At 42.7% G+C, this 24,815-nt stretch overlaps 1 protein-coding gene across 1 annotated transcript in view; it reads right to left on the bottom strand.

The window, feature by feature from the left end:
- COG7 (component of oligomeric golgi complex 7) overlaps positions 1–24,815 on the bottom strand; it is an 83,267-nt gene that overhangs the window by 22,438 nt on the left and 36,014 nt on the right. Inside the window, exons 7-11 of the mRNA XM_015538351.2 lie at positions 24,586–24,784; positions 15,411–15,538; positions 14,335–14,489; positions 9,031–9,147; positions 2,485–2,550 (exon numbers count right to left, since the gene is read on the bottom strand). Coding sequence (XP_015393837.2) covers positions 2,485–2,550; positions 9,031–9,147; positions 14,335–14,489; positions 15,411–15,538; positions 24,586–24,784 — 665 coding nt within the window. The remainder of the gene's footprint in view (positions 1–2,484; positions 2,551–9,030; positions 9,148–14,334; positions 14,490–15,410; positions 15,539–24,585; positions 24,785–24,815) is intronic.

Raw genomic sequence — 24,815 nt, 5'->3', positions numbered from 1 at the left:
TTACAACAGATCCCCCAAACCTGATTTCCCACTGAACTGAGACCTCATCCCAGTGAAAACACCACTGGGCCAAAAGTTAAGTGGTGGGTGCTGTGGACATGCAGAGGGGCCGTAGCAATCTCCCTGGCATCTCACCCAACTTGCCCAGTGCAAGAAAAAGCCTTCTAGTGGCACTCAGCCCATAAATCCCAAAATGATCCCTTTCTGCGAGGTGATCTTAAGAGCCCAAGAGCCAATGTCACTCTTGTCGCTGAAGCCACCTGGAGTGTTTCCAGCTACTGACTCTGCCACCCAGGGGGTGGTGGGGAGAGGAGTGGCCCTTGGGCCAAGTGGAGTCTGGGCTCCCCAGGGGAGACTGACAGGCAGATAAGATAAGTTTTATAGGCAGCTGCCACACGTGGCCTCCCTGATGGGAACACAGATGATGACTGTCACTCTTTTCCCTTTCCAGGCTCAGTGCTTTCAGAATGATATCGCCTCTCAAAGAGGCTCCCTTGGATATACCCAGTCTGTTCTCATCTCACACCAAAGCTCAGACCAGCCTTTCAGCTTCTCTGGGCTGCAAACTGCAGGTGCAGAGAGAGGCTCATCCTTTATCTACCACGTCCCCATTCAGCTTCCTAACCAGATTTTTCTTTTCCTTCTAGAATGTAATATTCACTTTCATTAAAAGATTAAGGAAAACCTATGTGTCCTGATATGGAAAGATGTCTGCTTTACACATGCAGAGAAATCCAAGTCCAAGGAGAGACACTAATTTGTGAGAAAGACAGTGTGGGGGTGACGCACTCTGGATGGCTCAGCTGACGTCCAGGTTCCAATCCCGGCCTCGTGTTGTGGTTCCATGACCTCAGACACAGCTATTTCCACAGATCATTTATTTTTACTTAAGTTACTGACTGTGCCAGACTCCATGCCTCGATGTTTCTTCGACTGTAAAAATGGGGATAAGAACAGTACCTACCTCTTTGGCCACTGGGAGGATTAATGACTTAATTCATGTAAAGTCCTCAATGTCAGAGCTCAGTAAATTATGGGTGGGGGGAGATGTTAATAATGTTTCTTCTAGAGAGGATTTTTCACGCGAGTAGAGTTTTCATTTTTATTTTGCATACTTATGAACTGTTTTAATCTTTGCAATGAGTTGGGGTCAGGCTATAATCACTACTGAAATTAATAAAATAAACTACATGCCTTTCTTTCAAATACATAAATGTGACATTTTCAGCTCTTCCTAGGATGCCTCTGAAAACCCTGACCCACTGGCCCTCCACCACAGGCTCCCCCACAGTATGTGCATGTGTGCATGTCGGCACGAGTGTGTGCAGAGGGTTATTGGTTACTGCATTTATATTATCTACACACTCCACTATATGCCTGGGGTGCCCGGTTTTATTCATTCCAGGAACTCACATAATTTCTGTGCTGGGCTGTTTGGGAGTTATAAACAGTTGCACATCCTAGCCAGCTATAAGACATCTGCCCAGAACGAAAACCACTATGGAAGATTGTGGGACTTGAAGACGGTCTGTGGGCTCAGAAATGAAAGAAGACAAGAAGTGGACAAAAAAAAAAAAACAAAAAACAAAACAAAACCAAAAACAGCTGACTTGGAGCACTGACCCTGTTCCTCAGCAACTCATCCCTACTTCCCACGGGGTGGATGTGTTGTTGCGTACACCCCACACCAACCACTCACCCCCCCCCCGACCCCCTGGAGCTTTCATTTCACAATAGACCACTGCCAGAAATTCCCTCCTGTCCGGATTGCTTTAGGACAATAAAGAATTATCCCACAATGAGGTGATGGGGCTGCTGCTAGGCCCTCACACAACTGTACGAAATAGATTTCTTCCCCCAGCTCCTGGAAAACACAGAAATCAGCTGTCCCAAGGGAATGGGAAATTTAGCTGGAAGAAAGAAGGAAGGAAATTTGGGAGTCTGGAGCCCTCTGAGTCTCGGGAAAACTCATCTGAAAGGGGCCACTGCAGGGCAATGGAAAACCCTGGCAGGTATCAGAATAGAGAAAGGGGTCAGAGTTAGGGGAGAGAAAGGAAACCCTCCTTCAACACACACCACCCCCGGCACCACAGAATTCTGCAGAACCCGGAAGGCTGGCTGGATTAATCCCGATTCTATGGGCTGCCCCAGGTGAATTCAACACCACCTACAATGCTGTTTCTATGGAGAAATTTATTGTGAGTCCCAATAACTAACTTACAAACAAGCAGTGGGAACCCAGCCCAATTACAATTTGGAGACAACATGTACTGTTTCCTCACTTGGGCTGAAACTTCCATATCTAACCAAAACTTTGTGACCACTGCCAAATAGCTCAGAGCCTTGCCCTTTTTAGGTGCTCAGTATTTGTTAGTCCTCGAGCTGTGTGGCCTCCAGATTTGACCATACGTTGTCATTGCTGTGCTGTGCGTTCTATCCGGTTCTTCCCAAGAACCCAGGGACTCGCCCACAGCCCTCACCTACCTGTTTGCTAGCTGCTGCTCGAAGTCCCCACATTGCCGCAGGAGCTCGCCACAGGTAGCTATTATCCTAAACAAAACAAAAGGCACTTCAAGTTCAAGTACCTGGAATGTTGACACAGGACAAACATTATCTCATTCATAAAAATTCTAACTATTCACTCCTTTTGGTGGGGCTGGATTCTGGAAAAGTGGTTAACCATTTGACAGTCTACCTGACGTGTTTTACTAATTAGTAATTCATGGAGAAGGTAAAAGTGACCCCCTTCTAATGCCCTCAAGTCACAGGCCTCTCTGCTTCGAATCACAGTTCTGTCTACAGGTCAAATGATCTTACATTTCCAAACTACTGAGGAGCTCTGGGGCTTTGTCCTTAAGAAAACGGGTTGGAAACACTTCCTATCTAAAATTTAAAAACCAGGGCACCTGGCTGGCTCAGTCGGAAGAGGATGCAACTCTTGATCTCGGGGTCGTGAGTTGGAGCCCCACATGAGGTGCGGAGATTACTTATTTAAATAAATTTTTAAAAACTTTAAAATAAAATTTAAAAATCAACGATACATTTAAAAAATCATTCACCACAATCAAGTGGGATTTATTCCCAGGATGCAATGGTGGTTCAATATTTGCATATCAATCAACGTGACAGATCACAAGAGAAAGGATAAAAATCACGCGATCAGGGGCGCCTGAATGGCTTAGTCGGTTAAGCATCCGACTCTTGATTTTGGCTCAGGTCTTGATCTTACAGTTCATGAGATCGAGCCCCATGTCAGGCTCTGTGCTCACAGCACAGGGCCTGCTTGGGATTCTCTCTCTCACTCTCTCTCTCTCTCTCTCTCTCTCTCTCTCTCCCTGCCCCTCCCCTGTTCACACTCTCTCTCTCAAAACAAACATTTTTTTTAAAATTTTTTTTAATCTTTATTTTTGAGAGAGAGAGACAGAGTGTGAGTGGGAGGGGCAGAGAGAGAGGGAGACACCGAATCTGAAGCAGGCTCCAGGCTCTGAGCTGTCAGCACAGAACAGAGCCAGATGCAGGGCTTGAACTCATGAACTGCAAGATCATGACCTGAGCCAAAGTCTGACACTCAACCAACTGAGCCATTCAGGTGCCCCCAAATAAACACTTTTTAAAAGTCATATGATCATCTTAATAGATGCAGAAAAATCATCTGACAAAGTACAACATCCATTCATGATAAAAACTCTCTAACAAAGTAGGTTTAGAGGGAGCATACCTCAACATAATGAAGGCCATTTTTGAAAAACCCACAACTAATATCCTCAATGATGAAAAACAGAGAAGAGCTTTTCCCCTAAGGTCAGGAAGAAGACGAGAATGTCTGCTCTCACCACTGTTATTCAACATAGTACTGAAGTCCTGGCCTCAGCAATCGGGCAACAAAAAGAAATAGAAGGCATCCAAATTGGTAAGGAAGAAGTAAAACTTTCACTATTTGCAGATGACACAATACAATATAGAGAAAACCCTAAAGAGTCGACCAAAAAACTGCTAGAACTGATCAATGAATTCAGTAAAGTCAAAGGATACAAAATCAATGCATAGAAATTTGTTATATTTTTTACACTAATAATGAAGCAGAATAAGAAATTAAGAAAACAATCCTATTTACAACTGTACCAAAAATAATAAAACACTTAGGAATACACTTGACCAAAGAGATAAAAGACCTGTACTTTGAAAACTATAAAACTCTAATGAAAGAAATTGAAGACGGTACAAATAGAAAGATGTTCCATGCTCATGGACTGGAAGAAACAACATTCTTAAGATGTCTCCACTACCGGAAGCAATCTATAGATTTAATGGAAGCCCTATCAAAATACCACCAGCATTTTGCATAGAACTACAACAAATCATCTTAAAACCTGAAGGGAACCACAAAAGACCCCAAATAGCCAAAGCAACCTTGAGAAAGATGAACAAAGCTGGAGGCATCATAATTCCAGATTTCAAGATATACTACAAAGCTGTAGTAATCAAAACAGTATGGCGTTGGCACAAAAATAGACACATAGTTCAATGGAACAGAATAGAAAGCTCAGAAATACACCCACGCATATAGGGTCCATTAATCTACAACAAAGGAGGCAAGAATATACAAAGGAGAAAAATAAATCTCTTCAACAAATGGTGTTGGGAAAACTGGACAGCAACATGCAAAATAATGAAACCAGACCACTTTCTTACACCACACACAAACATAAACTCAAAATGGATTAAAGCTTAAATATGAGACCTGAAATCATAAAACTTCTGGGAGAAAATATAGGCAATAATTTCTTTGACATCAGCCATAAAAACATTTTTCTAAACGTGTCTCCTCAGGCAAGAGAAACCAAAGTGAAATTAAACTATTGGGACTACACGACCAAAATAAAAAGCTTTTGCTTTTTGTGAAAGTAACCATCAACAAAACAAAAAGGCAATTTACTAAATGGGAGAAGATATTTGCAAATGATGGGCTAATATCCAAAATATATAAAGAATATATACAACTCAACACCAAAAAACCCAAACAATCCAATTAAAAAATGAGCAGAGGACTGAATAGATGTTTTTCCAAAAAAGATACACAAATGGTCAACAGACACATGAAAACATGCTCAGCATCAGTCATCACCAGGGAAATGCAAATCAAAACCACAATGAGATACCACCTCACACCTGTCAGAATGGCTACAATCAAAAATACAAGAAATAATAAGCATTGGCGAGGATGTGGAGAAAAAGGAACCCTCCTGTGATGTTGGTGGGATTGCAACTGGTGCAGCCAATGTAGAAAACAGTATGGAGCTTCCTCAAAAAAGTAAATATAGAATTACTATATGCTCCAGTAATTTCACTACTAGCTATTGACCAAAAGAAAACAAAAATACTAATTCAAAAGATATACCCACCCCCATGTTTAGTGCAACATTATTTACAATAGCCAAGACATGGAAGCAACCCAAATGTCCATCCACAAATACCATATACACTTGGATAAAGTGTATGTGGTAGGTATGTATATATGTATGTATTTATACATACACCTACATACATATACCTATATACATATATATACATATATATAGATGTATATATATGTGTATATATGTATACATATATATATATATATATATATATATATATATATATATATATACCACATACACGTATGTGTGTGTATACACACACACACACACACACACACACACACACTGGACTATTAGTCATAAAATAGAATGAAAAATCTTGCCCTCTGCAACAACATGGATGGATCTAGTGGGTATAATGCTAAGTGAAATAAGTCAGTCAGAAAGATACCACAGGATTTCACTCATATGTGGAATTTAAGAAACAAAACAAAGAAAAAAAGAGACAGAGTCGTAAATACAGAGGACAAACCGGTGATTGCCAGAGGGGAGATGGGTAGAGGGACAGGTGAAATAGATAAAGGGGATTAAAAAAAATTAAATTTAAATTTAAAAATCAAAATTCATTACTTAGTATTTGTTAGATGTCTGCTATGTACAAGGCAAAGAAAACTATTTTGATACTAGAAGTTATCTCTCTGATCACATGAAAGGCAGATGAAGATTAATCCACTTGGCTTCTCAGAGATAAGCCTGAATGACCATCATACCTGTATTTAATAATCCTTTAATTTTCAAGTAATTTTATGCTGGGCCTCCAACTCCAGGTGCTGAGTCCTTCAACACCAAACTATAATGTCAGGACAAATCCAAGGATTAAAAAACATCTAAAGTCTGGTTAATTTTTAACTTTCTCTAAAAGTGCCTACCATCACCGGGGTATCTAGGCATTCCATCATAAGAAAGGTTTATGAGAAAGCGAAATATTCCACTTTTCACTTGCCTCAGGTACAACAGAATAACCTTGTACATAGTATTTTCTGGTGTACCAAGCCACCAACGATGATAGGGGATACAGTTAGCATCTAGAACATTAAATTTCATCCCCCCAAAATAAAAGTCCAGATCAGAGCCCATGAAGAGATGATCCCTGGGAGGCCCTGGATCAGAGCAGATCCAGGGTCTGGATGTGCCGGATGTGTGGGCCACCACGCTGAGACCTACAGGTGGCACCGGCACCCTGTGCACACTACCTAGTCCAGGGGTCAGGCAAGTGGGTGAAGAGCAGCCTCCCTCTTCTGAATGTACATCCCTGAAGAGCAGTTTTAAGGAAAAGAAATTCTTTTTTTTTTTTAATTTTATTTATTTTTTTAATTTACATCCAAATTAGCATATAGTGCAACAATGATTTCAGGAGTAGATTCCTTAGTGCCCGCTACCCATTTAGCCCATCCCCCCCACACCCCTCCAGTAACCCTGTTTGTTCTCCATGTTTATGAGTCTCTTATGCTTTGTCCCCCTCCATTTTTACATTATTTTTGTTTCCCTTCCCTTATGTTCATCTGTTTTGTCTCTTAAAGTCCTCATATGAGTGAAGTCATATGATAGTTGTCTTTCTTTGACTGACTTATTTCACTTAGCATAATACCCTCCAGTTCCATCCACATAGTTGCAAATGGCAAGATTTCATTCTTTTTTGATTGCCGAGTAATACTCCATTGCATATATATACCACATCTTCTTTATCCATGCATCCATCAATGGACTTTTGGGCTCTTTCCATCCTTTGGCTATTGTTGGTAGTGCTGCTATAAACATGGGGTGCATGTATCCCTTAGAAACAGCACACCTGTATCCTGTGGAGAAATGCCTAGTAGTGCAATTGCTGGGTCGTAGGGTAGTTCTATTTTTAGTTTTTTGAGGAACCTCCATACTGTTCTCCAGAGTGGCTGCACCAGCTTGCATTCCCAGGGAAAAGAAATTCTTGATTGCTTTTGACCTCGGCCTAATAGGAGAGCTACTACCATGCACAGTAGTGGGAGAGCAAGAGCACAAGAGGACATATGGCCAGGCTACTGGGACTTCAGCTGTCAGCCCCAGGAAGTGAACCCAGTGCTTCTAGAGCTTCCAAGCTTTAAGTGATATTAGAAATCTGAACTGGGGCACCTGAGTGGCTCAGTCAGTTAAGTGTCTGACATCAACTCAGGTCACGGTCTCAAGACTCGTGGGTTCGATCCCCACGTCAGGCTCTGTGCTGACAGCTCAGAGCCTGGAGCCTGCTTCGGATTCTGTATCTCCCTCTTTCTCTGCCCCTCCCCTGCTCACATCTGTCCCTCTCTCTCTCAAAAATAAATAAACATTTAAAAAAAATTAGAAATCTGGATTATGTTAAAACTGGTTTTTAAATGTTGAAAACTCACCCAAAATTTTTTAAATGATGTGATCAAACAAACCATGTCCGTAGGTCAGATCTGGCTCCTGATGCAGTCTGCACCTTCTGGCTAGAACTTTCAAGGACCAAACCTTCTTAGGCCACTGGTGATCACATTCCCACCAGGCCTCAGGGCTTGGGGCAACAGGGGTCTATCTATTGGCTCACAGGTCATAGGGGCTACCCCAGAATCTGGCCCTGAACAACCATTTGGGAGGGTCACCTCAATGCCTGTCATGGAACTCTTACATAGTCCTTTTCAGGCCAGATAATGCTGCCTTATCACTTAGTGGTATGGTGCTTAAATCTAAAAACAGGATCTGGGCACCTGGCTGGCTCAGTCAGTAGAGTGTGTGTGACTCTTGCTCTCAGGGTTGTGGGTACGAGCCCCCCACATGGGGTGTAGAGATTATTTTAAAATATAAAATCTTAAAAAATTTAAAAAAATAAATAAAGATAATAAAAACAGTATCCAATCAGCTGTGTATTTTCTAATATGCAAGTTCTAAGTTACTTTAGGCCTGAAAAAGTATAGGCTAAGGGGAAAAAAATCTCACAACAAGTAGAAAATGTGAGTCACCAAAGGAGATAAGGAGCTCATAAAGACTGTTTATGCATTAGGAGTGAGAGAGGTCCTTCTGGTGCTGCTGTTGCTGTTGTTAGTTTTAACTGGCTTGTTTTTAGAGTCTAGAGGTTTTGCTTTAAAAAAAAAAAAAAAAGGCAGTGAAAGATGAAAAAGAAATGAACCCCTTACAAACACATTCATCATTTTTACATATTATATGATGCATGTTTATGCTTACTTACTATACGGGGCACATGCTTAAATTACAGCCCTCGGGGCACCTGGGTGGCTCAGTTGAGCATCTGACTCAATTTAGACTCAGGTCATGATCCCAGGGTTGTGGGATTGAGCCCCTGCTTAAGATTCTCTCCCTCCCTCGTGGTGCCTGGGTGGCTCAGTTGGTTAAGCGTCCCACTCTTGATTTGGGCTCAGGTCATGATCTCATGGTTCGTGGGTTTGAGCCCCACTTTGGGCTCCGCGCTGGCAGCGCAGGGCCTGCTTGGGATTCTCTCTCTCTTTCCCTCTCTCTCTGCCCCTCCCCCACTCGTTTGCATTCTCTCTCTCAAAATACATAAATAAAAAACTTTAAAGGTTCTCTCCCTCTACTCTCCCTCTCCCCGACTCACAACTATCTCTCTCTTAAATAAAAAATAAAATCACAGCCCTCATTTTACCTAATGGAGTTCTGAAAAGCTGTCCAATCTTCTTGAAAAAGCGAGTTGGGAGGAATGTCATCCAGCTTGCACTTCTTTCGTATCGACTGGAGAGTACTGGTGAAATCGGACACGTACCTGTGAGGAAAGAAAACAAAACAGATGGGGATGTCAGCGTCAACTCATATCTGAAGACGCTTGGAATTACGTGGCTTTGGACAAATGGCCAAGGACCTCAAGACCGTTTTGTAGATGTTCCTGCCGAGCGGTCCAACTGCTTGTGAACTCTGACCACAGAAGGGTCTCCTCTATACGGCAGGACCATCTTTCTCACCTGGAAGGGCAGCTTTAAGGGAGATGCTCAAGATAAGGAAGGGGAGAGCCACTAAGTTGAAGATTCTGGTGACCGGACAGGTGAGAGGTGGGGCTGGTCAATTACTCCTTGGCCCAAAGAATTGTCCTGAAACATCAGCGTCCCACTAGGATACCCGACCATCACCGAGGACACCATAAAGCAGCTCGCCAAAGTCCCCGGTACTTCTGTGGCATTCTTCCCCCCCAAATCTAGATTAAGCAGCCAAGCTCCATGGCAGGCGAGAGCCCACCTTTAATGGCACAGGAGCACGAAACTAGATTCAAAGCTGAAGACCCTCCCTCATCAGACTGCTGTTTGCTCCTGCTGTATACCACATGCTTTCCCTCATGGGAAAGGTTTAACCAGACAGCTTCTTTCACGTGTGTGTTCGAAGCACGTGCTGTCACTAGGCTAGAAGCTCCTGGAGAAGAGGGACTATCCCTTTGTGGCTCATAACCGTTCCCCCAGAAATTAGCACAGGGCTGGCCATAAAAGAGACACCTGGGAACAGTTCCCAAACGAATGCCAGACTGGCAGTGTGGCCTTGGCAAAGTGTGTGGGTGTCTTTGGGCCTCAGCTTCCTCATCCTTAATGACGTCTGCTAAATTGCCTCACAGGGTTGCCATGATGCTAAAATAAAATAAACGAAGTAATATACACAAAAGTTCCCCAGAAAGTAGGAAATGCAAGCTGATGTGGGGTGGTGGTGCCTTTGAGGACGTACAGCTCTTGGAACACGAACAAACAAGTGCAGGTCCTTGCGTATCAGGAAAGGGTCAGGGGAGGTCCTGTTCTCTGGAAACCACGAGGCTCCCTGAAAACCTAGGCCATCTGTGTCCCTCACAAGAAGTCTGACCTCTCTCCCTCCCCAAAGCATTAGCTCGAAGTGAGGAAAGTGGGATGTGACGCCCAGGGCACAGGCCTGAAGAGCAAGCTGGTGTGGAGGAAAGAAAGGCCACAGGCAGCAGAAACTGCTTCAGACCTCTGCGCTGACTACAAGTGACACCGCGGCCCCCTGGCCACGGGCCCGAGGCTTTAGAGGGGAGAGCCATGAAACCGATATCCACCCACGGCACCTCCCCTTTGTACCAAGAGGAGGGACAGCTTTCTGTCAGTCCTTGTGGGAGGGGGACGGGCCTCAAGGACCAACAGACGGGGGAGGGCGGGAGGAGGGATGTTGAGGAACACGGCTGTGCTTCAGCCGCAGGAGGTTAACCGACTGTGCTACCGCCCCGCACTATGATGGAAAAGTCTTAGAGGAGCATGCCAAGCAGCGAGGCCCTTGCTCTGCAGGAGCTCAGGATGGCATTCTGGGAGGCCGAGTAGGCAGTAGAGTACTGGGGGAGGGGGTGTCCATTCGGCCACAGTGTTCATCACATCACAGTTTTATCACATTTGTTCCCAAACCTTCCGATTCTCTCTCACAGTAAATGTTCCTGGGGGTCCCTGCCACATAAGAGTCACTGTGTTAGGGGCTCTGATACATGCTTTCACTTGATACCCACAACTGCCATGAAGATGGCCTCCTCAGTTTACTCAGCAAAAAGACACCGAGGCTCCCAGAGGCCCCAGCCGGTAAGCATCAGAGCCAGGGCTAAGCCCAGGTGGCTCCGACCCCAAAGCCCACACTCCTGTCATAGTTGGGAAGCCCTTGATTCTGAAACCCCTTCTCAGTTGCTATATCCTATGGCTTTACCCTAGTTCAAGTTAGGCCAGCCCCCTCCAACCTCCCCCATGTGCCCCTGCCGTCCTTAATGCCCTCCCCATGACTGAACGATGTCCCCTCCCAACCCTGCTCCAGTTAGCTTCACTCTGATTGCCCTAATTTTACAAACAGCAGCTACTGGGGTAGCTTCAAAATCTTCCCTTCTAGAGGGGACCTAGTTTCACCACATACCCTATATACAGTTTGAATTTTTAATATAGATCTATGTTATTTTTTTAATAAAATTTTTTAAATGTTTTACTTATTTTTGAGAGAGAGAGACAGAACGTGAGCAGGGGAGGGGCAGAGAGAGAGCAAGACACAGAATCCAAAGCAGGCTCCAGGCTCCAAGCTGTCAGCACAGAGCCCGATGCGGGGCTTGAACTCACAGACTGTGAGATCATGACCTGAGCCGAAGTCAGACGCCCAACCAACTGAACCACCCAAGCGCCCCATGTTTATTCATTTTTGAAAGACAGAGACAGAACACAAACAGGGGTGGGGCGGAGAGAGAGGGGGACACAGAATCCAAAGCAGGCTGCAGGCTCCAGGCTCCAAGCTGTCACCACAGAGGTCGACACAGAGCTCGAACTCACAAACCAAGAGAACATGACCTGAGCCGAAGTCGGATGCTTAACTGACTGAGCCACCCAGGTGCCCCTGTTATTTTTTTTTTTAATGAAGTAACCAAAATAACCAACAGAACTGGAAGTAAAAATATCACTCACAAGAGCTGAAAGGGGCAGGGGATAAGAGAGAGGAACTTCCTTAAATAAACCCAGTCCCTCAAGATACAGTAGTTAAGGTTGAGGGGCGCCTGGGTGGCTCTGTCAGTTAAGCATCCAACTCTTGATTTCAGCTCAGGTCACGATCCCAGGGTTGTGGGATCGGACCCCGAGTTGGGCTCCACACTGAGTGTGGAGCCAGCTTCAGACTCCCTCTCTCTCCCCCTCTGCTCCTCTCCTCCACTCCTGCTCTCCCTCTCTAAAAAGAATTTTTAATGTTTTATTTATTTTTGAGAGAGAGAGAAAATGTGAACCAGGGAGGGTCGGGGGGTCAGGAACAGAGGATCTGAAGCAGGCTCAGCGCTGACAGCAGCAAGTAGGAATGGGGGCTCAAATGGGAACAGCAAGCCGAAGTCAGAGACCTCAACCGGCCAAGTCACTCAGGCACCTCCTTCTCTAAAATTAAAAAAAAATAATAGTTAAGGTTGATAAAAAATTTTTCTTTACAGAGGGAAGAGCTGAAAAATCTTTCATCTATATAAAATTTTTAATGTTTTATTTACTTTTGAAAGAAAGAGAGAGAGAGAGAGAGAGAGAACACAAGCAGGGGAGGGGCAGAGAGAGAGGGGGACAGAGGATCCAAAGCAAGCTCCACATTGACAGCAGCAAGCCCAACTCTGGCCTCAAATTCACGAACCATGAGATCATGACCTGAGCCAAAGTCAGACGCTTAACCGACTGAGCCACCCAGGCAGCTGACATTTTCTTTTGAAAGAGTAAAAGCAAAATGTGCAAGAGTGGGTATTTCTGAGCAGAAGGACTAAGGGTAGAAAGGAAGGGAAGAAGATTTTGACTTTTTAATACTTTTTTGTATTCTAAAAAATTATTCTACAGCATTATTTTTGGCAGCCCTAACGTCTACACTGGGAGCTGCCCTCCGGAGGTGGTAACTGCCCACTGCACCACGGACCTCAGAGCTCACAGGGGCGTGCCCAGTATTTCTGGAATGCCAAAAGCTCCCTAAAATTTACTACAGGAAAACAGCATTCAGTTCAATTAAAAAAAAAATTTCTCGAGACTGAGGGTGACTTCATTCTAGAACAAGCTACCAAAGGAAGGTCTTTGGAGAGCCTAAGAACATATTTGTCTCTAAGTGGGAGACTGCAGCAGACCGACCTGAGGGCCCTCACGCCTCAACTGCACGGGTCAGAAAATCCAGCCTTATGCTGCTTGCTCACTTGTTCCTAACTCAGCGTGATTTAGTGTCCTCTTCTTTCTCTCCACAGCTCTGTTGCAATGGAATTCACACACCACACAATTCACCCATTTAAAGAGTACAACCCAGTGATTTTAGTGTAGTCACAGGGCTGTGTGACCATCACCAATCAACTTGAGAACATGTTCATCACCTGAAAAAAAGCCCTGTGTCTTTTGGTATTGAACCCCCATCTCCTCCAAATGTCCACCTCTCCTCAGCCAGGGGAGAATCTATTTTCTGTTCCTACCCACTTGCCTGTTTTCGATCCTTCATACAGGTGGAATCATACAGCATGTGGTCTTTTGTGACTGACCTCCTTCACTTAGCATGACGTATTTCTCTCATTTTTATATTTTTAGCTACACAAGAAATGCATGACTATATGCTTTTTTAAAAATCAGAAAATAACAAAGAAAGCTAAATCCTCTATGAATACCACCCTAGTCCTTCCCTCCTTTCCTACCTCCCCAAAGATAACAGATGTTTTGAGTTTGTGGCCTAACCTTCCAGGCATTAGAGCTCAGCAAACCTTTTTTCTGCTAAGGTCCCATTATTTTAGGTTTTGAGGGTCCCAAGGTCTCTGCTCTAACTACTCACTTCTACCTTCATAGACCATAGATAAGGGAATGGACATGGCTGTGTTGCAATAAAACTTTATTTACAAAAACAGAGGGCAGGCCAGATTTGGCTCATGTGTTAAGAGTTTGTTGACACCTCTTCTACAGGAATATATAATGCATGTTAAAGCATGGAAAACAAACAAACAAACAAACAAACAAACAAACAAAACAAGATCCAGAACAGGGATTGGTACTCTAGGCTATTTTGTAAGTGAAATTTTCCTGGAATACAGCCATGCCCATTCATTTATGTGTCATCTACCGAAGTTTCTATTGACCATAAGGCCCAAAAGCCTAAAATGTTTATCATCTGGCCCTCTGCAGAAGAAGTCTGCTGAACCCTGCTATGGAAAGTATACCCTATTTTTTTATGTTGTTTTCACATACTGTATTAGACTCTACATAGGATTCTGCAACTTGCTTTTTTTTTTTCACTCAATGAACTCTATCAATGTTGGTATGTGTAGCCCTATTAATACTGTAACTGCCAAATAGAGTTCCCTTGTACAAATATACCATATCTTATTTAGCCATTGCCAAATTCATGGCCATTCAGGTGCTTCTCCAGGGCTCACAGGAGGAACACAGAACACACGCATTTTCAACTGGGGCAGACAGCGCCCTCCGGAGTAGCCGGCCCTGTCCCCACACCCCAGCCTTACTTGGCAAAGAGGGATTTCAGTGCTGTCAGCAAGCCACAGGTCCCGAGGCCATTGGTGAATCTGATGCATCTGTCAACAGCTGCAGAAGCCAGAGCGAAGAGCTTGTTCACAGAGTGGCTCAGCTCCTGCACACAGTCAATGACCTCCCCGTGCTCCTGGTCAGCAAATATGGACAAACGAAAGCTGCCTCAGGCTCGAGAACAAATGAATAGACAACATTAAGATGGAGGAGACCTCCAAACCTCTTCGCCGGTGGTAAAACCACCCAAGTCAGGTGGCAGACACACAGCGCCAAGCGGCAACAGCCCTCTGGGAGCCTGACCCAAGGGGAGGAAATCGATGTGGCCCGTGAGATCACACATGTGAACTCCTGCCAGAAAAGCAGGATCAAAATCCTGTACTTTTCATCTCTTTCCTCTTTTTCTGTGATTAAGATGGCATCTCCCCCCTGGCTCTAAAGCTAGAATTCAAATTCTCCATATCAGACACTCCAGAAGAATGTAGGAAAAGGAAAATGCTTCCTTCAGGGGCAAGAATGTAACTGAGGCGGAACGGACTTTCTAGGCATGTCCCTGGAAAACGGAAAAATGGCAGGAGGCAGCAGAGTTTAACTAGTGTGAGATCTACTCTTAAATGTCAACTCGCTTCATGCTAGATAACCTTAATATTTGTAATGGGAATGCCTTCTCTTCCCCTCGGAGGCCCGCACAAGCAAACCCACCCCTGGGGCAAGGTCCATGAATGTACAGTTCCTGTGCCCATTTCCATATATTCCTTAGACAAAAGACTGCCATAATAAGAATTTGTCAAATCAGGGAGATCATCAACTTATCCCCGAAAGATTTAAGTCTCTCATTCTGCTGGACCTTTACTTGAGATTTTAAATAGAAAATTGGTAGCATATCTGTGGTTTCATTTTACACTTGGATTGAAAACCCCACAAGGTAATTAAGAGCCTGTTTTTGCACACCTGTTCCCACTCTTTGCACACCTGATGCCACCTCCCCACTTCACCAACCCCGTGGCTGGCAAACCGTATAATTCCTAGATGGCCACCGGCAGTACTATGACATTACCAAGGGCACAGCGCTGATCTGGATGAGGACGTTCTTCTCTTCCATGTCGCCATACTTCAGTTGGTAAGGTTTGTATGGACCATATACAGCCTCCACCAGCTCTGTGACTTTCACCAGGTTGTACTCATCTTAAGGGAATCAAAAATTAAAATTGATGATGAACAAAGAGTCAGAAATTGCTGGAAAAAAAAAACAGGTGAAAGGTACTGTACGGGAACTTTTCCGGTCTCATCTTGGGGTGACTACATTTTGTCAATTTGCTTTTGTTGTTCATGGAAGTTCCCACAATCACTTCAGTAAATATTTTCATAAATGTGAGCTCTATGTATTATCTGTCCAGAGCACTATTTAAAAAAAAATGTTTAAGGTTTATTCATTTTTCAGAGACAGAGAGAGATAGTGGGGGGGGGGGGGGTAGGGGCAGAGAGAGAGGGAGACACAGAATCTGAAGCAGGCTCCAGGTCTGAGCTGTCAGCACAGAGCCCAACGTAGAGCTCAAACTCACAGACCGTGAGATCATGACCCGAGCTGAAGTTGGATGCTTAACCAACTGAGCCACCCAGACGCCCCACAGAGCACTATTAAAGCCACCAACCCCCTTCGTTCCACAACCTGTCATGGTCAAGAATCCCTTCAAATGCTAACTCTAGCCAAGGTCAAGTTGCAGAAATGCTACAGAGAAAAGGCTCTGCAGGAAGAACACTTTTCCAGAACTTGCAACCCCATATACTAGGCATTCCAAAAAACTCCTGTATTCAATACATAAAAAAATGCAAAGCATGTTTGTATCAAAAATCAAAACGGGCATATTCCAGGACATAGCAATTCAGCTTCCAAGTTGAACACTTACCCAAGTGACTTTAGCATCTATTAATAACCTTTGCCTGATGATTATAAAATGTTGATTTCCTGGAGAGTCTGGGTGGCTCAGTCGCGTAAGTGTCCAACTCTTGATTTCAGCTCAGGTCATGATTTCACAGTACATGGGTTCAAGCCCCTCATCGGGCTTCACACTGACAGTACAGAGCCTGCTTGAGATTCTCTGACTCTCCCCTGCTCACGCTCTCTCTCAAAATAAATAAACCTTAAAAAAACTAAAAGGGTGATTTTCTAATTCCCTCATTCTTTCTACATCTATATGCAGGCCTTCTTTTGTAAAGAAGAGATTTTCCTCTTTCTCTCTCTTTAATACAATATTCCTGTGAACTCGTGGATTCGTTTTATATTCATTGTGTCATGATCCGTCGTTGTTATTCATTTTGATGTTCAAGTTATTTCAAATTTGGTCATTTCAGGCTGCCTCCTTTATCTTTTTGAAACATCCATAATCAGTCTTTGAGTGTATCAGCTGGGATCCAAAATCTTTTCTATAGCCTGCAAGGACCCACAAGGACTGACCTCAGAAGGTGAAAGAGGGAAGCAGTGAAGAGTGAAGGCTCTCCTATCCAAGTTCTCTTGCCTCCTACTTATGTGACTATGTGCCAATGATAGAACTTTCAACACCTGTTCCCTCAACTGTACACTGGGGTTAATAATGGCATCAATCTTTGGCACAAAAACAGACACTCAGATCAATGGAACAGAATAGAGAACACAGAAATGGACCCACAAACGTATGGCCAACTAATTTTTGACAAAGCAGGAAAGAATATCCAATGGAATAAAGAGAGTCTTTTCAGCAAATGGTGCTGGGAAAATTGGACACCAACATGCATAAAAATAAACCTGGACCACTTTCTTACACCATACACAAAAATAAATCAAAATGGATGAAAGACCTAAATGTAAGATAGGAAGCCACCAAAATCCTCGAGGAAAAAGCAGGCAAAATCCCCTTTGACCTCGGCCGCAGCAACTTCTTACTCAACACGTCTCCAGAGGCAAGGGAAACCAAAGCAGAAATGAACTACTGGGACCTACCTCATCAAAATAAAAAGCTTCTGCACAGTGAAGGAAACAATCAGCAAAACTAAAAAGGCAACCAATGGAATAGAAGATATTTGCAAATGACATATCAGATAAAGGGTTAGTGTCCAAAATCTATAGAGAACTTATCAAACTCAACACCCAAAAAACAAATAATCCAGTGAAGAAATGGGCAAAAGACATGAATAGACACTTCTCCAAAGACAACATCCAGATGACCAACCGACACGAGAAAATGCTCAACATCACTCATCATCAGGGAAATACAAATCAAAACCACAATGAGATACCACCCACACCTGTCAGAATGGCTAACATTAACAACTCAGGCAACAACAGATGTTGATGAGGATGCAGAAAAAGAGGATCTCTTTTGCATTGCTGGTGGGAATGCAAGCTGGTGCAGCCACTCTGGAAAACAGTATGGAGGTTCCTCAAAAAATTAAAAATAGAACTACCCTACGACCCAGCAGTTGCACTACTAGGCATTTACCCAAGGGATACAGGTGTGCTGTTTCAAAGGGCACATTCACCCCAACGTTTATAACAGCACTATCAACAATAGCCAAAGTATGAAAAGAGCCCAAATGTCCATCGATGGATGAATGGATAAAGACACACACACACACACACACACACTGAAGTATTACTGGGCAATCAAAAAGAATGAAATCTTGCTGTTTGCAACTACAGGCATAGAACTAGAGGGTATTATGCTAAGCAAAATTAGTCATAGAAAGACAAGTATCACATGACTTCACTCATATGGGACTTCAAAGTACAAAACAGATGAACATAAGGGAAGGGAAGCAAAAATAATATAAAAACAGGGGAAGGACAAAACATAAGAGACTCTTAAATACAGAGAACAAACAGAGGGTCGCTGGAGGAGTTATGGGAGGAGGGATGGGCTAAATGGGTAAGGGGCTTAAGGAATCTACTCCTGAAATCATTGTTGCATCGTGTGCTAACTTGGATGTAAATTATAAAAAATAAATTATAGAAAGAAAAAAAATGGCATCAATCTTACAAGGCCTTCATGGAGATTACATAAAATCTCTGTGTAGCATGTGATAACACTTAATAAATGCCAGCTGTCTCTATTGTTACTGCCCAGCCTTTCCCCCTTCACAATTCCCTTGGCCTCCAGCCTTCTTGTGCTTCCTCAGAAGCACTGGGCTCCCTTCTGGTCAGTTCTGTCTGGAAGGACCTTTTTTCTCCCTTACCCTCCTGCATCTGGTCACCTCCCAATCTTCTTTCAGGACTCACTCAGCTCAAGTCACCAGGCTCAATCAGCATTGTTTGTTCATATATTCTCCTAGAACCACTCTGCTTTCTTTCAAAGTACTCATCTCATTTTGTAATTATACACCTATTACTATGATAATTTGGTTATCTCCCACCAGAACAGATGTTGTATGAGAGCAGGGACTGTGTCTGGTTTTGCTCAGTGTTCAGCATTCCAGTACCAGTTCATTTGTAGTTGAGTGAATAAATTAAGTATGTTGTGACCTATCCATAATGCAGTCATGAAAAATAACTGGACACCCACACATATATAAAACACACACACGCAGTTGAGAACCAGAGTTCTCACTGTACAAGAAGAGATGCAGAAGGTAAAGTGGATCTGATTTAGAAGGATCAGTATAAACTGGAGATATGTATTTCCTAGCTCTGTCCACCAAAAGGACCTGAACCCCAGCAACAATGAGCACCCTCAGTGTCCAGACCTTGGTTTCTAAATACCATTTCCCACTAAAAGACACCTGGCTCCTCGGAAAACATAGGTCTGAGGCAGGAAAAGTATGTGTTCCTGGAATTATTTGTGCCAAACAGCAAGGAAGTACTCAAAGACTGATGGGGACATGTCAAAAAGATACAGGAGGCAACCTAAAGGGGCAACTACTGTCCAAATTTGAAATAATTCAAGCACCAAAATGAATAATGGCAACGGTAAATCATAACACAATGAATAAAAAAAGAATCCATGAATTCATAGTGATATTAAAGTAAAGAAAGGGGGGTGCTTGGGTAGTACAGTTGGCTGGGTGTCCAACTGTTGATCTCCGCTCAGGTCATGATCTCAGTTTGTGAGTTCGAGCCCTGCATCAGGCTCTGTGCTGATGGCATGGAGCCTGCTTGGGATTCTCTCTGTGCCTCCCCCACTTGTGCACACATGCTCTCTCTCAAAATAAATAAATAACAAAAATTAAAAAAAATAATAAAGTAAGGAAAGGGGGCACCTGGCTGGCTCAGGAGGAGCATGAAACTCTTGATCTCAGGGTCATGAGTTTGAGCCCCACATGGTGCAGAGATTAAACAAATAAAACTTTTAGGGGTGTCTGGGTAGCTCAGTCGGTTGGGTGTCCCTTCAGCTCAGGTCATGATCTCACAGTCTATGAGTTCAAGTCCCACATCTGGCTCTGTGCTGACAGCTCAGAGCCTGGAGCCTACTTTAGATTCTCCTTCTCTCTCTACCCCTCCCCCACTCACACTCTGTCTCTGTCTCTCAAAAATAAAAAACATTAAAAAATTTTTTAAATAAATAAATAAAACTTTTAAAAAGTGAGGAAAGAAAAAAAATTTCTTCTTTACAAAATAAGGTCTGCAAATAAATGTAGAAGGAATGAGAGAATTAGGGAATTGCCATTTTTTTAAACGTTTATTATTGAGAGTCAGAGAGAGACAGAGCATGAGCATAGGAGGGGCAGAGAGAGGAGGAGACACAGAATCCAAAGCAGGCTCCAGGCTCCGAGCTGTCAGCACAGAGCCCAACGCGGGGCTCAAATTCACAAACCGCAATATCATGACCTGAGTCAAAGTCGGATGCTCAACCGACTGAGCCACTCAGGCGCCCTGAGAGTCGCCATTTTATAATCAGTATAGTGTGAAAATTTATTCAGGCAAGATTTATCAATGGATGGTAAAGTCACTGAGTAAATGTTCTTTGAGGATTAGTATTTTCCTATCAGCTCAAAGCATCACCCCATGGATTACTTATTAATTACAAAGAGGAAGAGGTACCTTTATAATAGAGAGATCTACTGGATACACTAGATACATCTACCAAGCGATTAATCCAACCATCACCAATAGTTGCACATTATGTGTCTCCTGATGTGATGCCACAGGAAATACACATCATCATCATTAATGTAGTATTCTTGCAAAAATATTTAATCTAAATTTAATCTTCAGGAAACAATCAGACAATTCCAAAATATGGGACATTCCACTAGAAAATTACACTGTATTCTTCAAAGATGTCAATGTCATGAAAGACAAAAGAGAGGTGGGATGACTGTTTCAGATTAAGAGTTTAAAGAGACAAGACAAAAACAAATAAAAAAGAGACAAGACAACCAAATACAATGTATGCACATCGATTGATCTTAATGGGAGGGAGAGGTGGAGAAGCAGCTATAGAGACCTGTGGAACAAATGGAAAAATTTGTGTATTAGGTGACAGTATTGAGTCAGTATTATATTGGGGGGAGGCTGATAACAATAATAAAATATTCTACTAAAAATATTTAAAGGGACACCTGAGTGGCTCAGTCAATTAAGCGTCTGACTTCAGCTCAGGTCATGCTCTCATGGTTTATGAGTTCAAGCCCTGCATTGGGCTCTTTGCTGTCAGCACAGGGCCAGCTTCAAATCCTCTGTCCCCCTCTCTCTCTACCCTCTTCTGTCTCTCTGTCTCTTAAAAGTAAACATTAAAAAAGAAATTAAAAAAAAAAGTAAAGGATACAGAGACCCTCTCATTCATGCAGAATCAGTACATATATATAACACAAAATACGGTTTCTAAATGGTAGACTAAGAATGATCTTTCTCCTTCTTTGTGTTTTCTGGGTTTTTCTATAATGAATACCTATTGCTTATTAATTATAAAATCAACTTAAGCTATTTTAGAAAATTAGTTTTTCTATTACATAATTTACATATTTCTAATAATACCATGTACATGCATTAATTACTAAAATAGAAACAACGTTAAAGGCAAAATATAAAGTTAGAAACTATATCTGTAGGGGCGCTGGGGTGGCTCAGTTGGTAAAGCGTCTGACTTTGGATTCTGTGTCTCCCTCTCTGCCCCTCCCCTGCTCGCGCTCTCTCTCAAAAAATAAACAGTAAAAAAAGAAAATACATCTGTAACATACTTGATAAACAATAGGGAAAAAATCCTTCCTACATAAGGATATTTGGGGATAGACACCAAATTTTTAACAGTGGTTATTTCAAGCAAGCTGGGTTTTATAGGAGACTTTCATTTTGTGTTACAGATTTCTATAACACGAATTTTTATAACACGTACTTTGTTGCTTTCAATATTTAATGATATATTATTTTAAATAAATTGCTCTTATAAATTAACCCAAAATAAATCAAACTCCCAAAAATTGAAAAATAGGCAAACGAATAAGCAATTCAAAAAAGAAGTTTATAATATAAATTTAAAACTTGCTAGTAATAAAAGAAATGAAAAATCACAATGAAATGTCATTAACTGTCTAAGAACCTGGCAATGATGGAGAAAAACAAGTAGTGTCCAGTGCAAGTAAGGACATGGGGGATGGACACCCTCAGTCACTATCTTCTCAAGAGCAAAATATGACAAACATCTTTAAAATGTTCATTTCTTGGCAACTGTAATTCTTAAGCTTATCCTAAGGAATAATCAAAATTTCGGGGCTCAAAATTAATGTGCTGGACTATTCATAATAGTTTTATTTATAATAGTAGATAAAATCATTAAAGTAAGCCATACTTACAAGTGGTCATTAAAAAACATGTCTTTGGGAATGCAAGCTGGTGCAGCTACTCTGGAGAACAGTTATGGAGGTTCCTCAAAAAACTAAAAACAGAATTACCCTACAACCAGCAATTGCACCACTAGGTATTTACCCAAGGTATACAGGTGTGCTGTTTCGAAGGGACACATGCACCCCCATGTTTATAGCAGGACTATCGACAATAGCCAAAGTATGGAAAGAGCCCAAATGTCCATCGATGGATGAATGGACAAAGAAGACGTGGTATATATATGCAATGGAGTATACTCAGCAATCAAAAAGAATGAAATCTTGCCATTTGCAACTATTGGATAGAACTGGAGGGTATTATGCTTAGTGACATTAGTCATTCAGAGAAAGACAAAAATCCTATGACTTGACTCATATGAGGACTTTAAGAGACAAAACAGATGAACATAAGGGAAGGGAAGCAAAAATAATATAAAAACAGGGAGGGGGACAAAGCATAAGAGACTCATAAATATGGAGAACAAACTGAGGGCTGCTGGAGGGGGTGTGGGAGGGGGGCTGGGCTAAATGGGTAAGGGGCATTAAGGAATCTACTGCTGAAATCACTGTTGCACTACGCTAATTTGGATATAAATTTAAAAAATAAATAAAATAAAATAATTTAATTTAATTTAATTAAAAAAAAAAAACAACCCATGTCTTGGTCCTGGACAAATGCTAGAAACTGCTATACCTGGGTATGGAGCAAGTTTAGTTCAGAGGCAATTAAAAAATGCTAATAGGCCAAAAACAAAAAAAGGCAACAAATAAAATTAAATACACGTTTAAAAAAAAAACAAAAAAAACATGTCTTGGGAAAACATTTAATGACACTAAAAAAAATACTCATTATAGGGGCGCCTGGGTGACTCACTCAGTTAAGTGTCCTACTTCGGCTCAGGTCATGATCTCATGGTTTGTGAGTTCGAGCCTCGTGTCAGATTCTGTGCAGACAGTTTGGAGCCTAGATCCTGCTTCAGATTTCGTGTCTCCCTCTCTCTCTCTGCCCCTCCCCCACTCGCACTCTGTCTCTCTTTCTCTTTCCCTCTCAAAAATAAACACTAAAAAAAAACCCTCTCATTATATTATTTTGAGCAAAAAAAGATAATTTAAGTTTGTATGCAACCATTATTTTAAAAGATGTATATGTGTGTAGGTGTATATGTGTATATATTTTTATATGTATTTGTGGAAAATGTGTATTTATATTTGAATTACTAGCAGAAAATACAATGGAAGGCTGCCAGAGGCTCTCTCTGAATGATGACGTTGTGAATCATTTTTACTCTATTTTATTTTTGGGTGTTTCCAAAGTATTTTTAAATTAAAAAAAAAAATACTTTTTTGGAAACCTTGATAGGAATCATTAAAAATCTAAATTTCCATGGCTGACTAACAAAGCACTTGTATGCATTATTCTTTGGAGGGTGGTTCTCTCTTCTTCAGTAATGTCCATCACCAGTGGGAGGAAGGCAACCTGCCCTTTTGCCCTACCTTCATTCCACTCTGCTCCAGCAGGCTACATGGCCTACACTCTAGCCCCATGGACATGGCATCCTGGTCCCCTGGAAGCTACCCACATCCCCCAAGCCTTTCCCACAACCAAGATCTGCCGAGTGAGTGAGCCAAAACACCTATGAATCATCCGGAACTGGAACAATAAACACACTCCCTGGAATGTACGAAGTAATTATAACCAAATGTAATTAAAGGGAATAACTATTAAATAAACCAAGTTAGTGACACATAGCCGCCAAACGGCAGGACAAGGCCTTCCTGAAGCGATTTCCTGATTTGACAGCAGCATGCGTCATGAGATCTTGTGCTACCTGAAAGTTTATGATGCTTTTAACTTACAGGGGAAACAGCTGGGGAAATGTAACACAACATCGCTGTGTTCCCAAATGGGAAGGAGGAGAGCTCTGCTCCCAGACACAGCTGGGGAATGCCCATTTTCCCCACAACTACCCCTAGTCCTAACATGGCCTCCCTGCCCTTAAAACCTTGCTGACGCCCTATCAAAAATTTCTTCTGACCTATTCGTCCTCTTCAGCTTACTTTTTAGGTTGAGTTGTCTGAGGTCTTGTGACATCTCAAGGGAAGAGGACACTACCTTCCCAATGCAATCTGCTGCCAATTCGAGGCCACTGAGGCCCACCTGCCTCTTGCACATTCTAAGTGCCTGCCAAAGTGCCCCTCACTTCCCCAGAGCATGCAAAGCCCCTAGGTAGCACTGGGTTTGGTTAATACATCAGGCAGCAACCATTTCCAATGGCAATGCTTTCATGGAAAAGGCTTCCATATCTGCTGAGAAGGAAAACAAGGATCCCTTCCAAATCTGTAAAATCAGTCATCCGAAAAGACAGACAAACCCAAGCCCCAGAAGCTTCAAAAAGAGCATGTGAAGACAGGCCAGGGGACTGGGAGGAAGGAGCATTTACGTGGGCGGGAGAGCTGCGCCATCTCCAGCCCCTGGGCAAAGTGGGCAGTGGCATCGTAGAACTCCAGGAGCTTGAGGAGCCCCAGCTCAGGCCCTGCCCTCTCCACGCCTGAGCTGAGGCAGTCAGGCAGGGTGGGCAGCAAGGCCCCCAGAGTCTGAATCAGCAGCACGGTCACCACCTCGTGGGGGTTCTTGAAGACCTGCAGTGGGAGAGAGGTATCTGCATTAGCA

This window comes from Panthera tigris, chromosome E3 (assembly GCF_018350195.1).
Source record: "Panthera tigris isolate Pti1 chromosome E3, P.tigris_Pti1_mat1.1, whole genome shotgun sequence".
NCBI classification, from domain to species: Eukaryota; Metazoa; Chordata; class Mammalia; order Carnivora; family Felidae; genus Panthera; species Panthera tigris.
The sequence above is the reverse complement of the archived record's forward strand: the minus strand, read 5'-3'. Positions and strand labels throughout refer to the sequence as shown.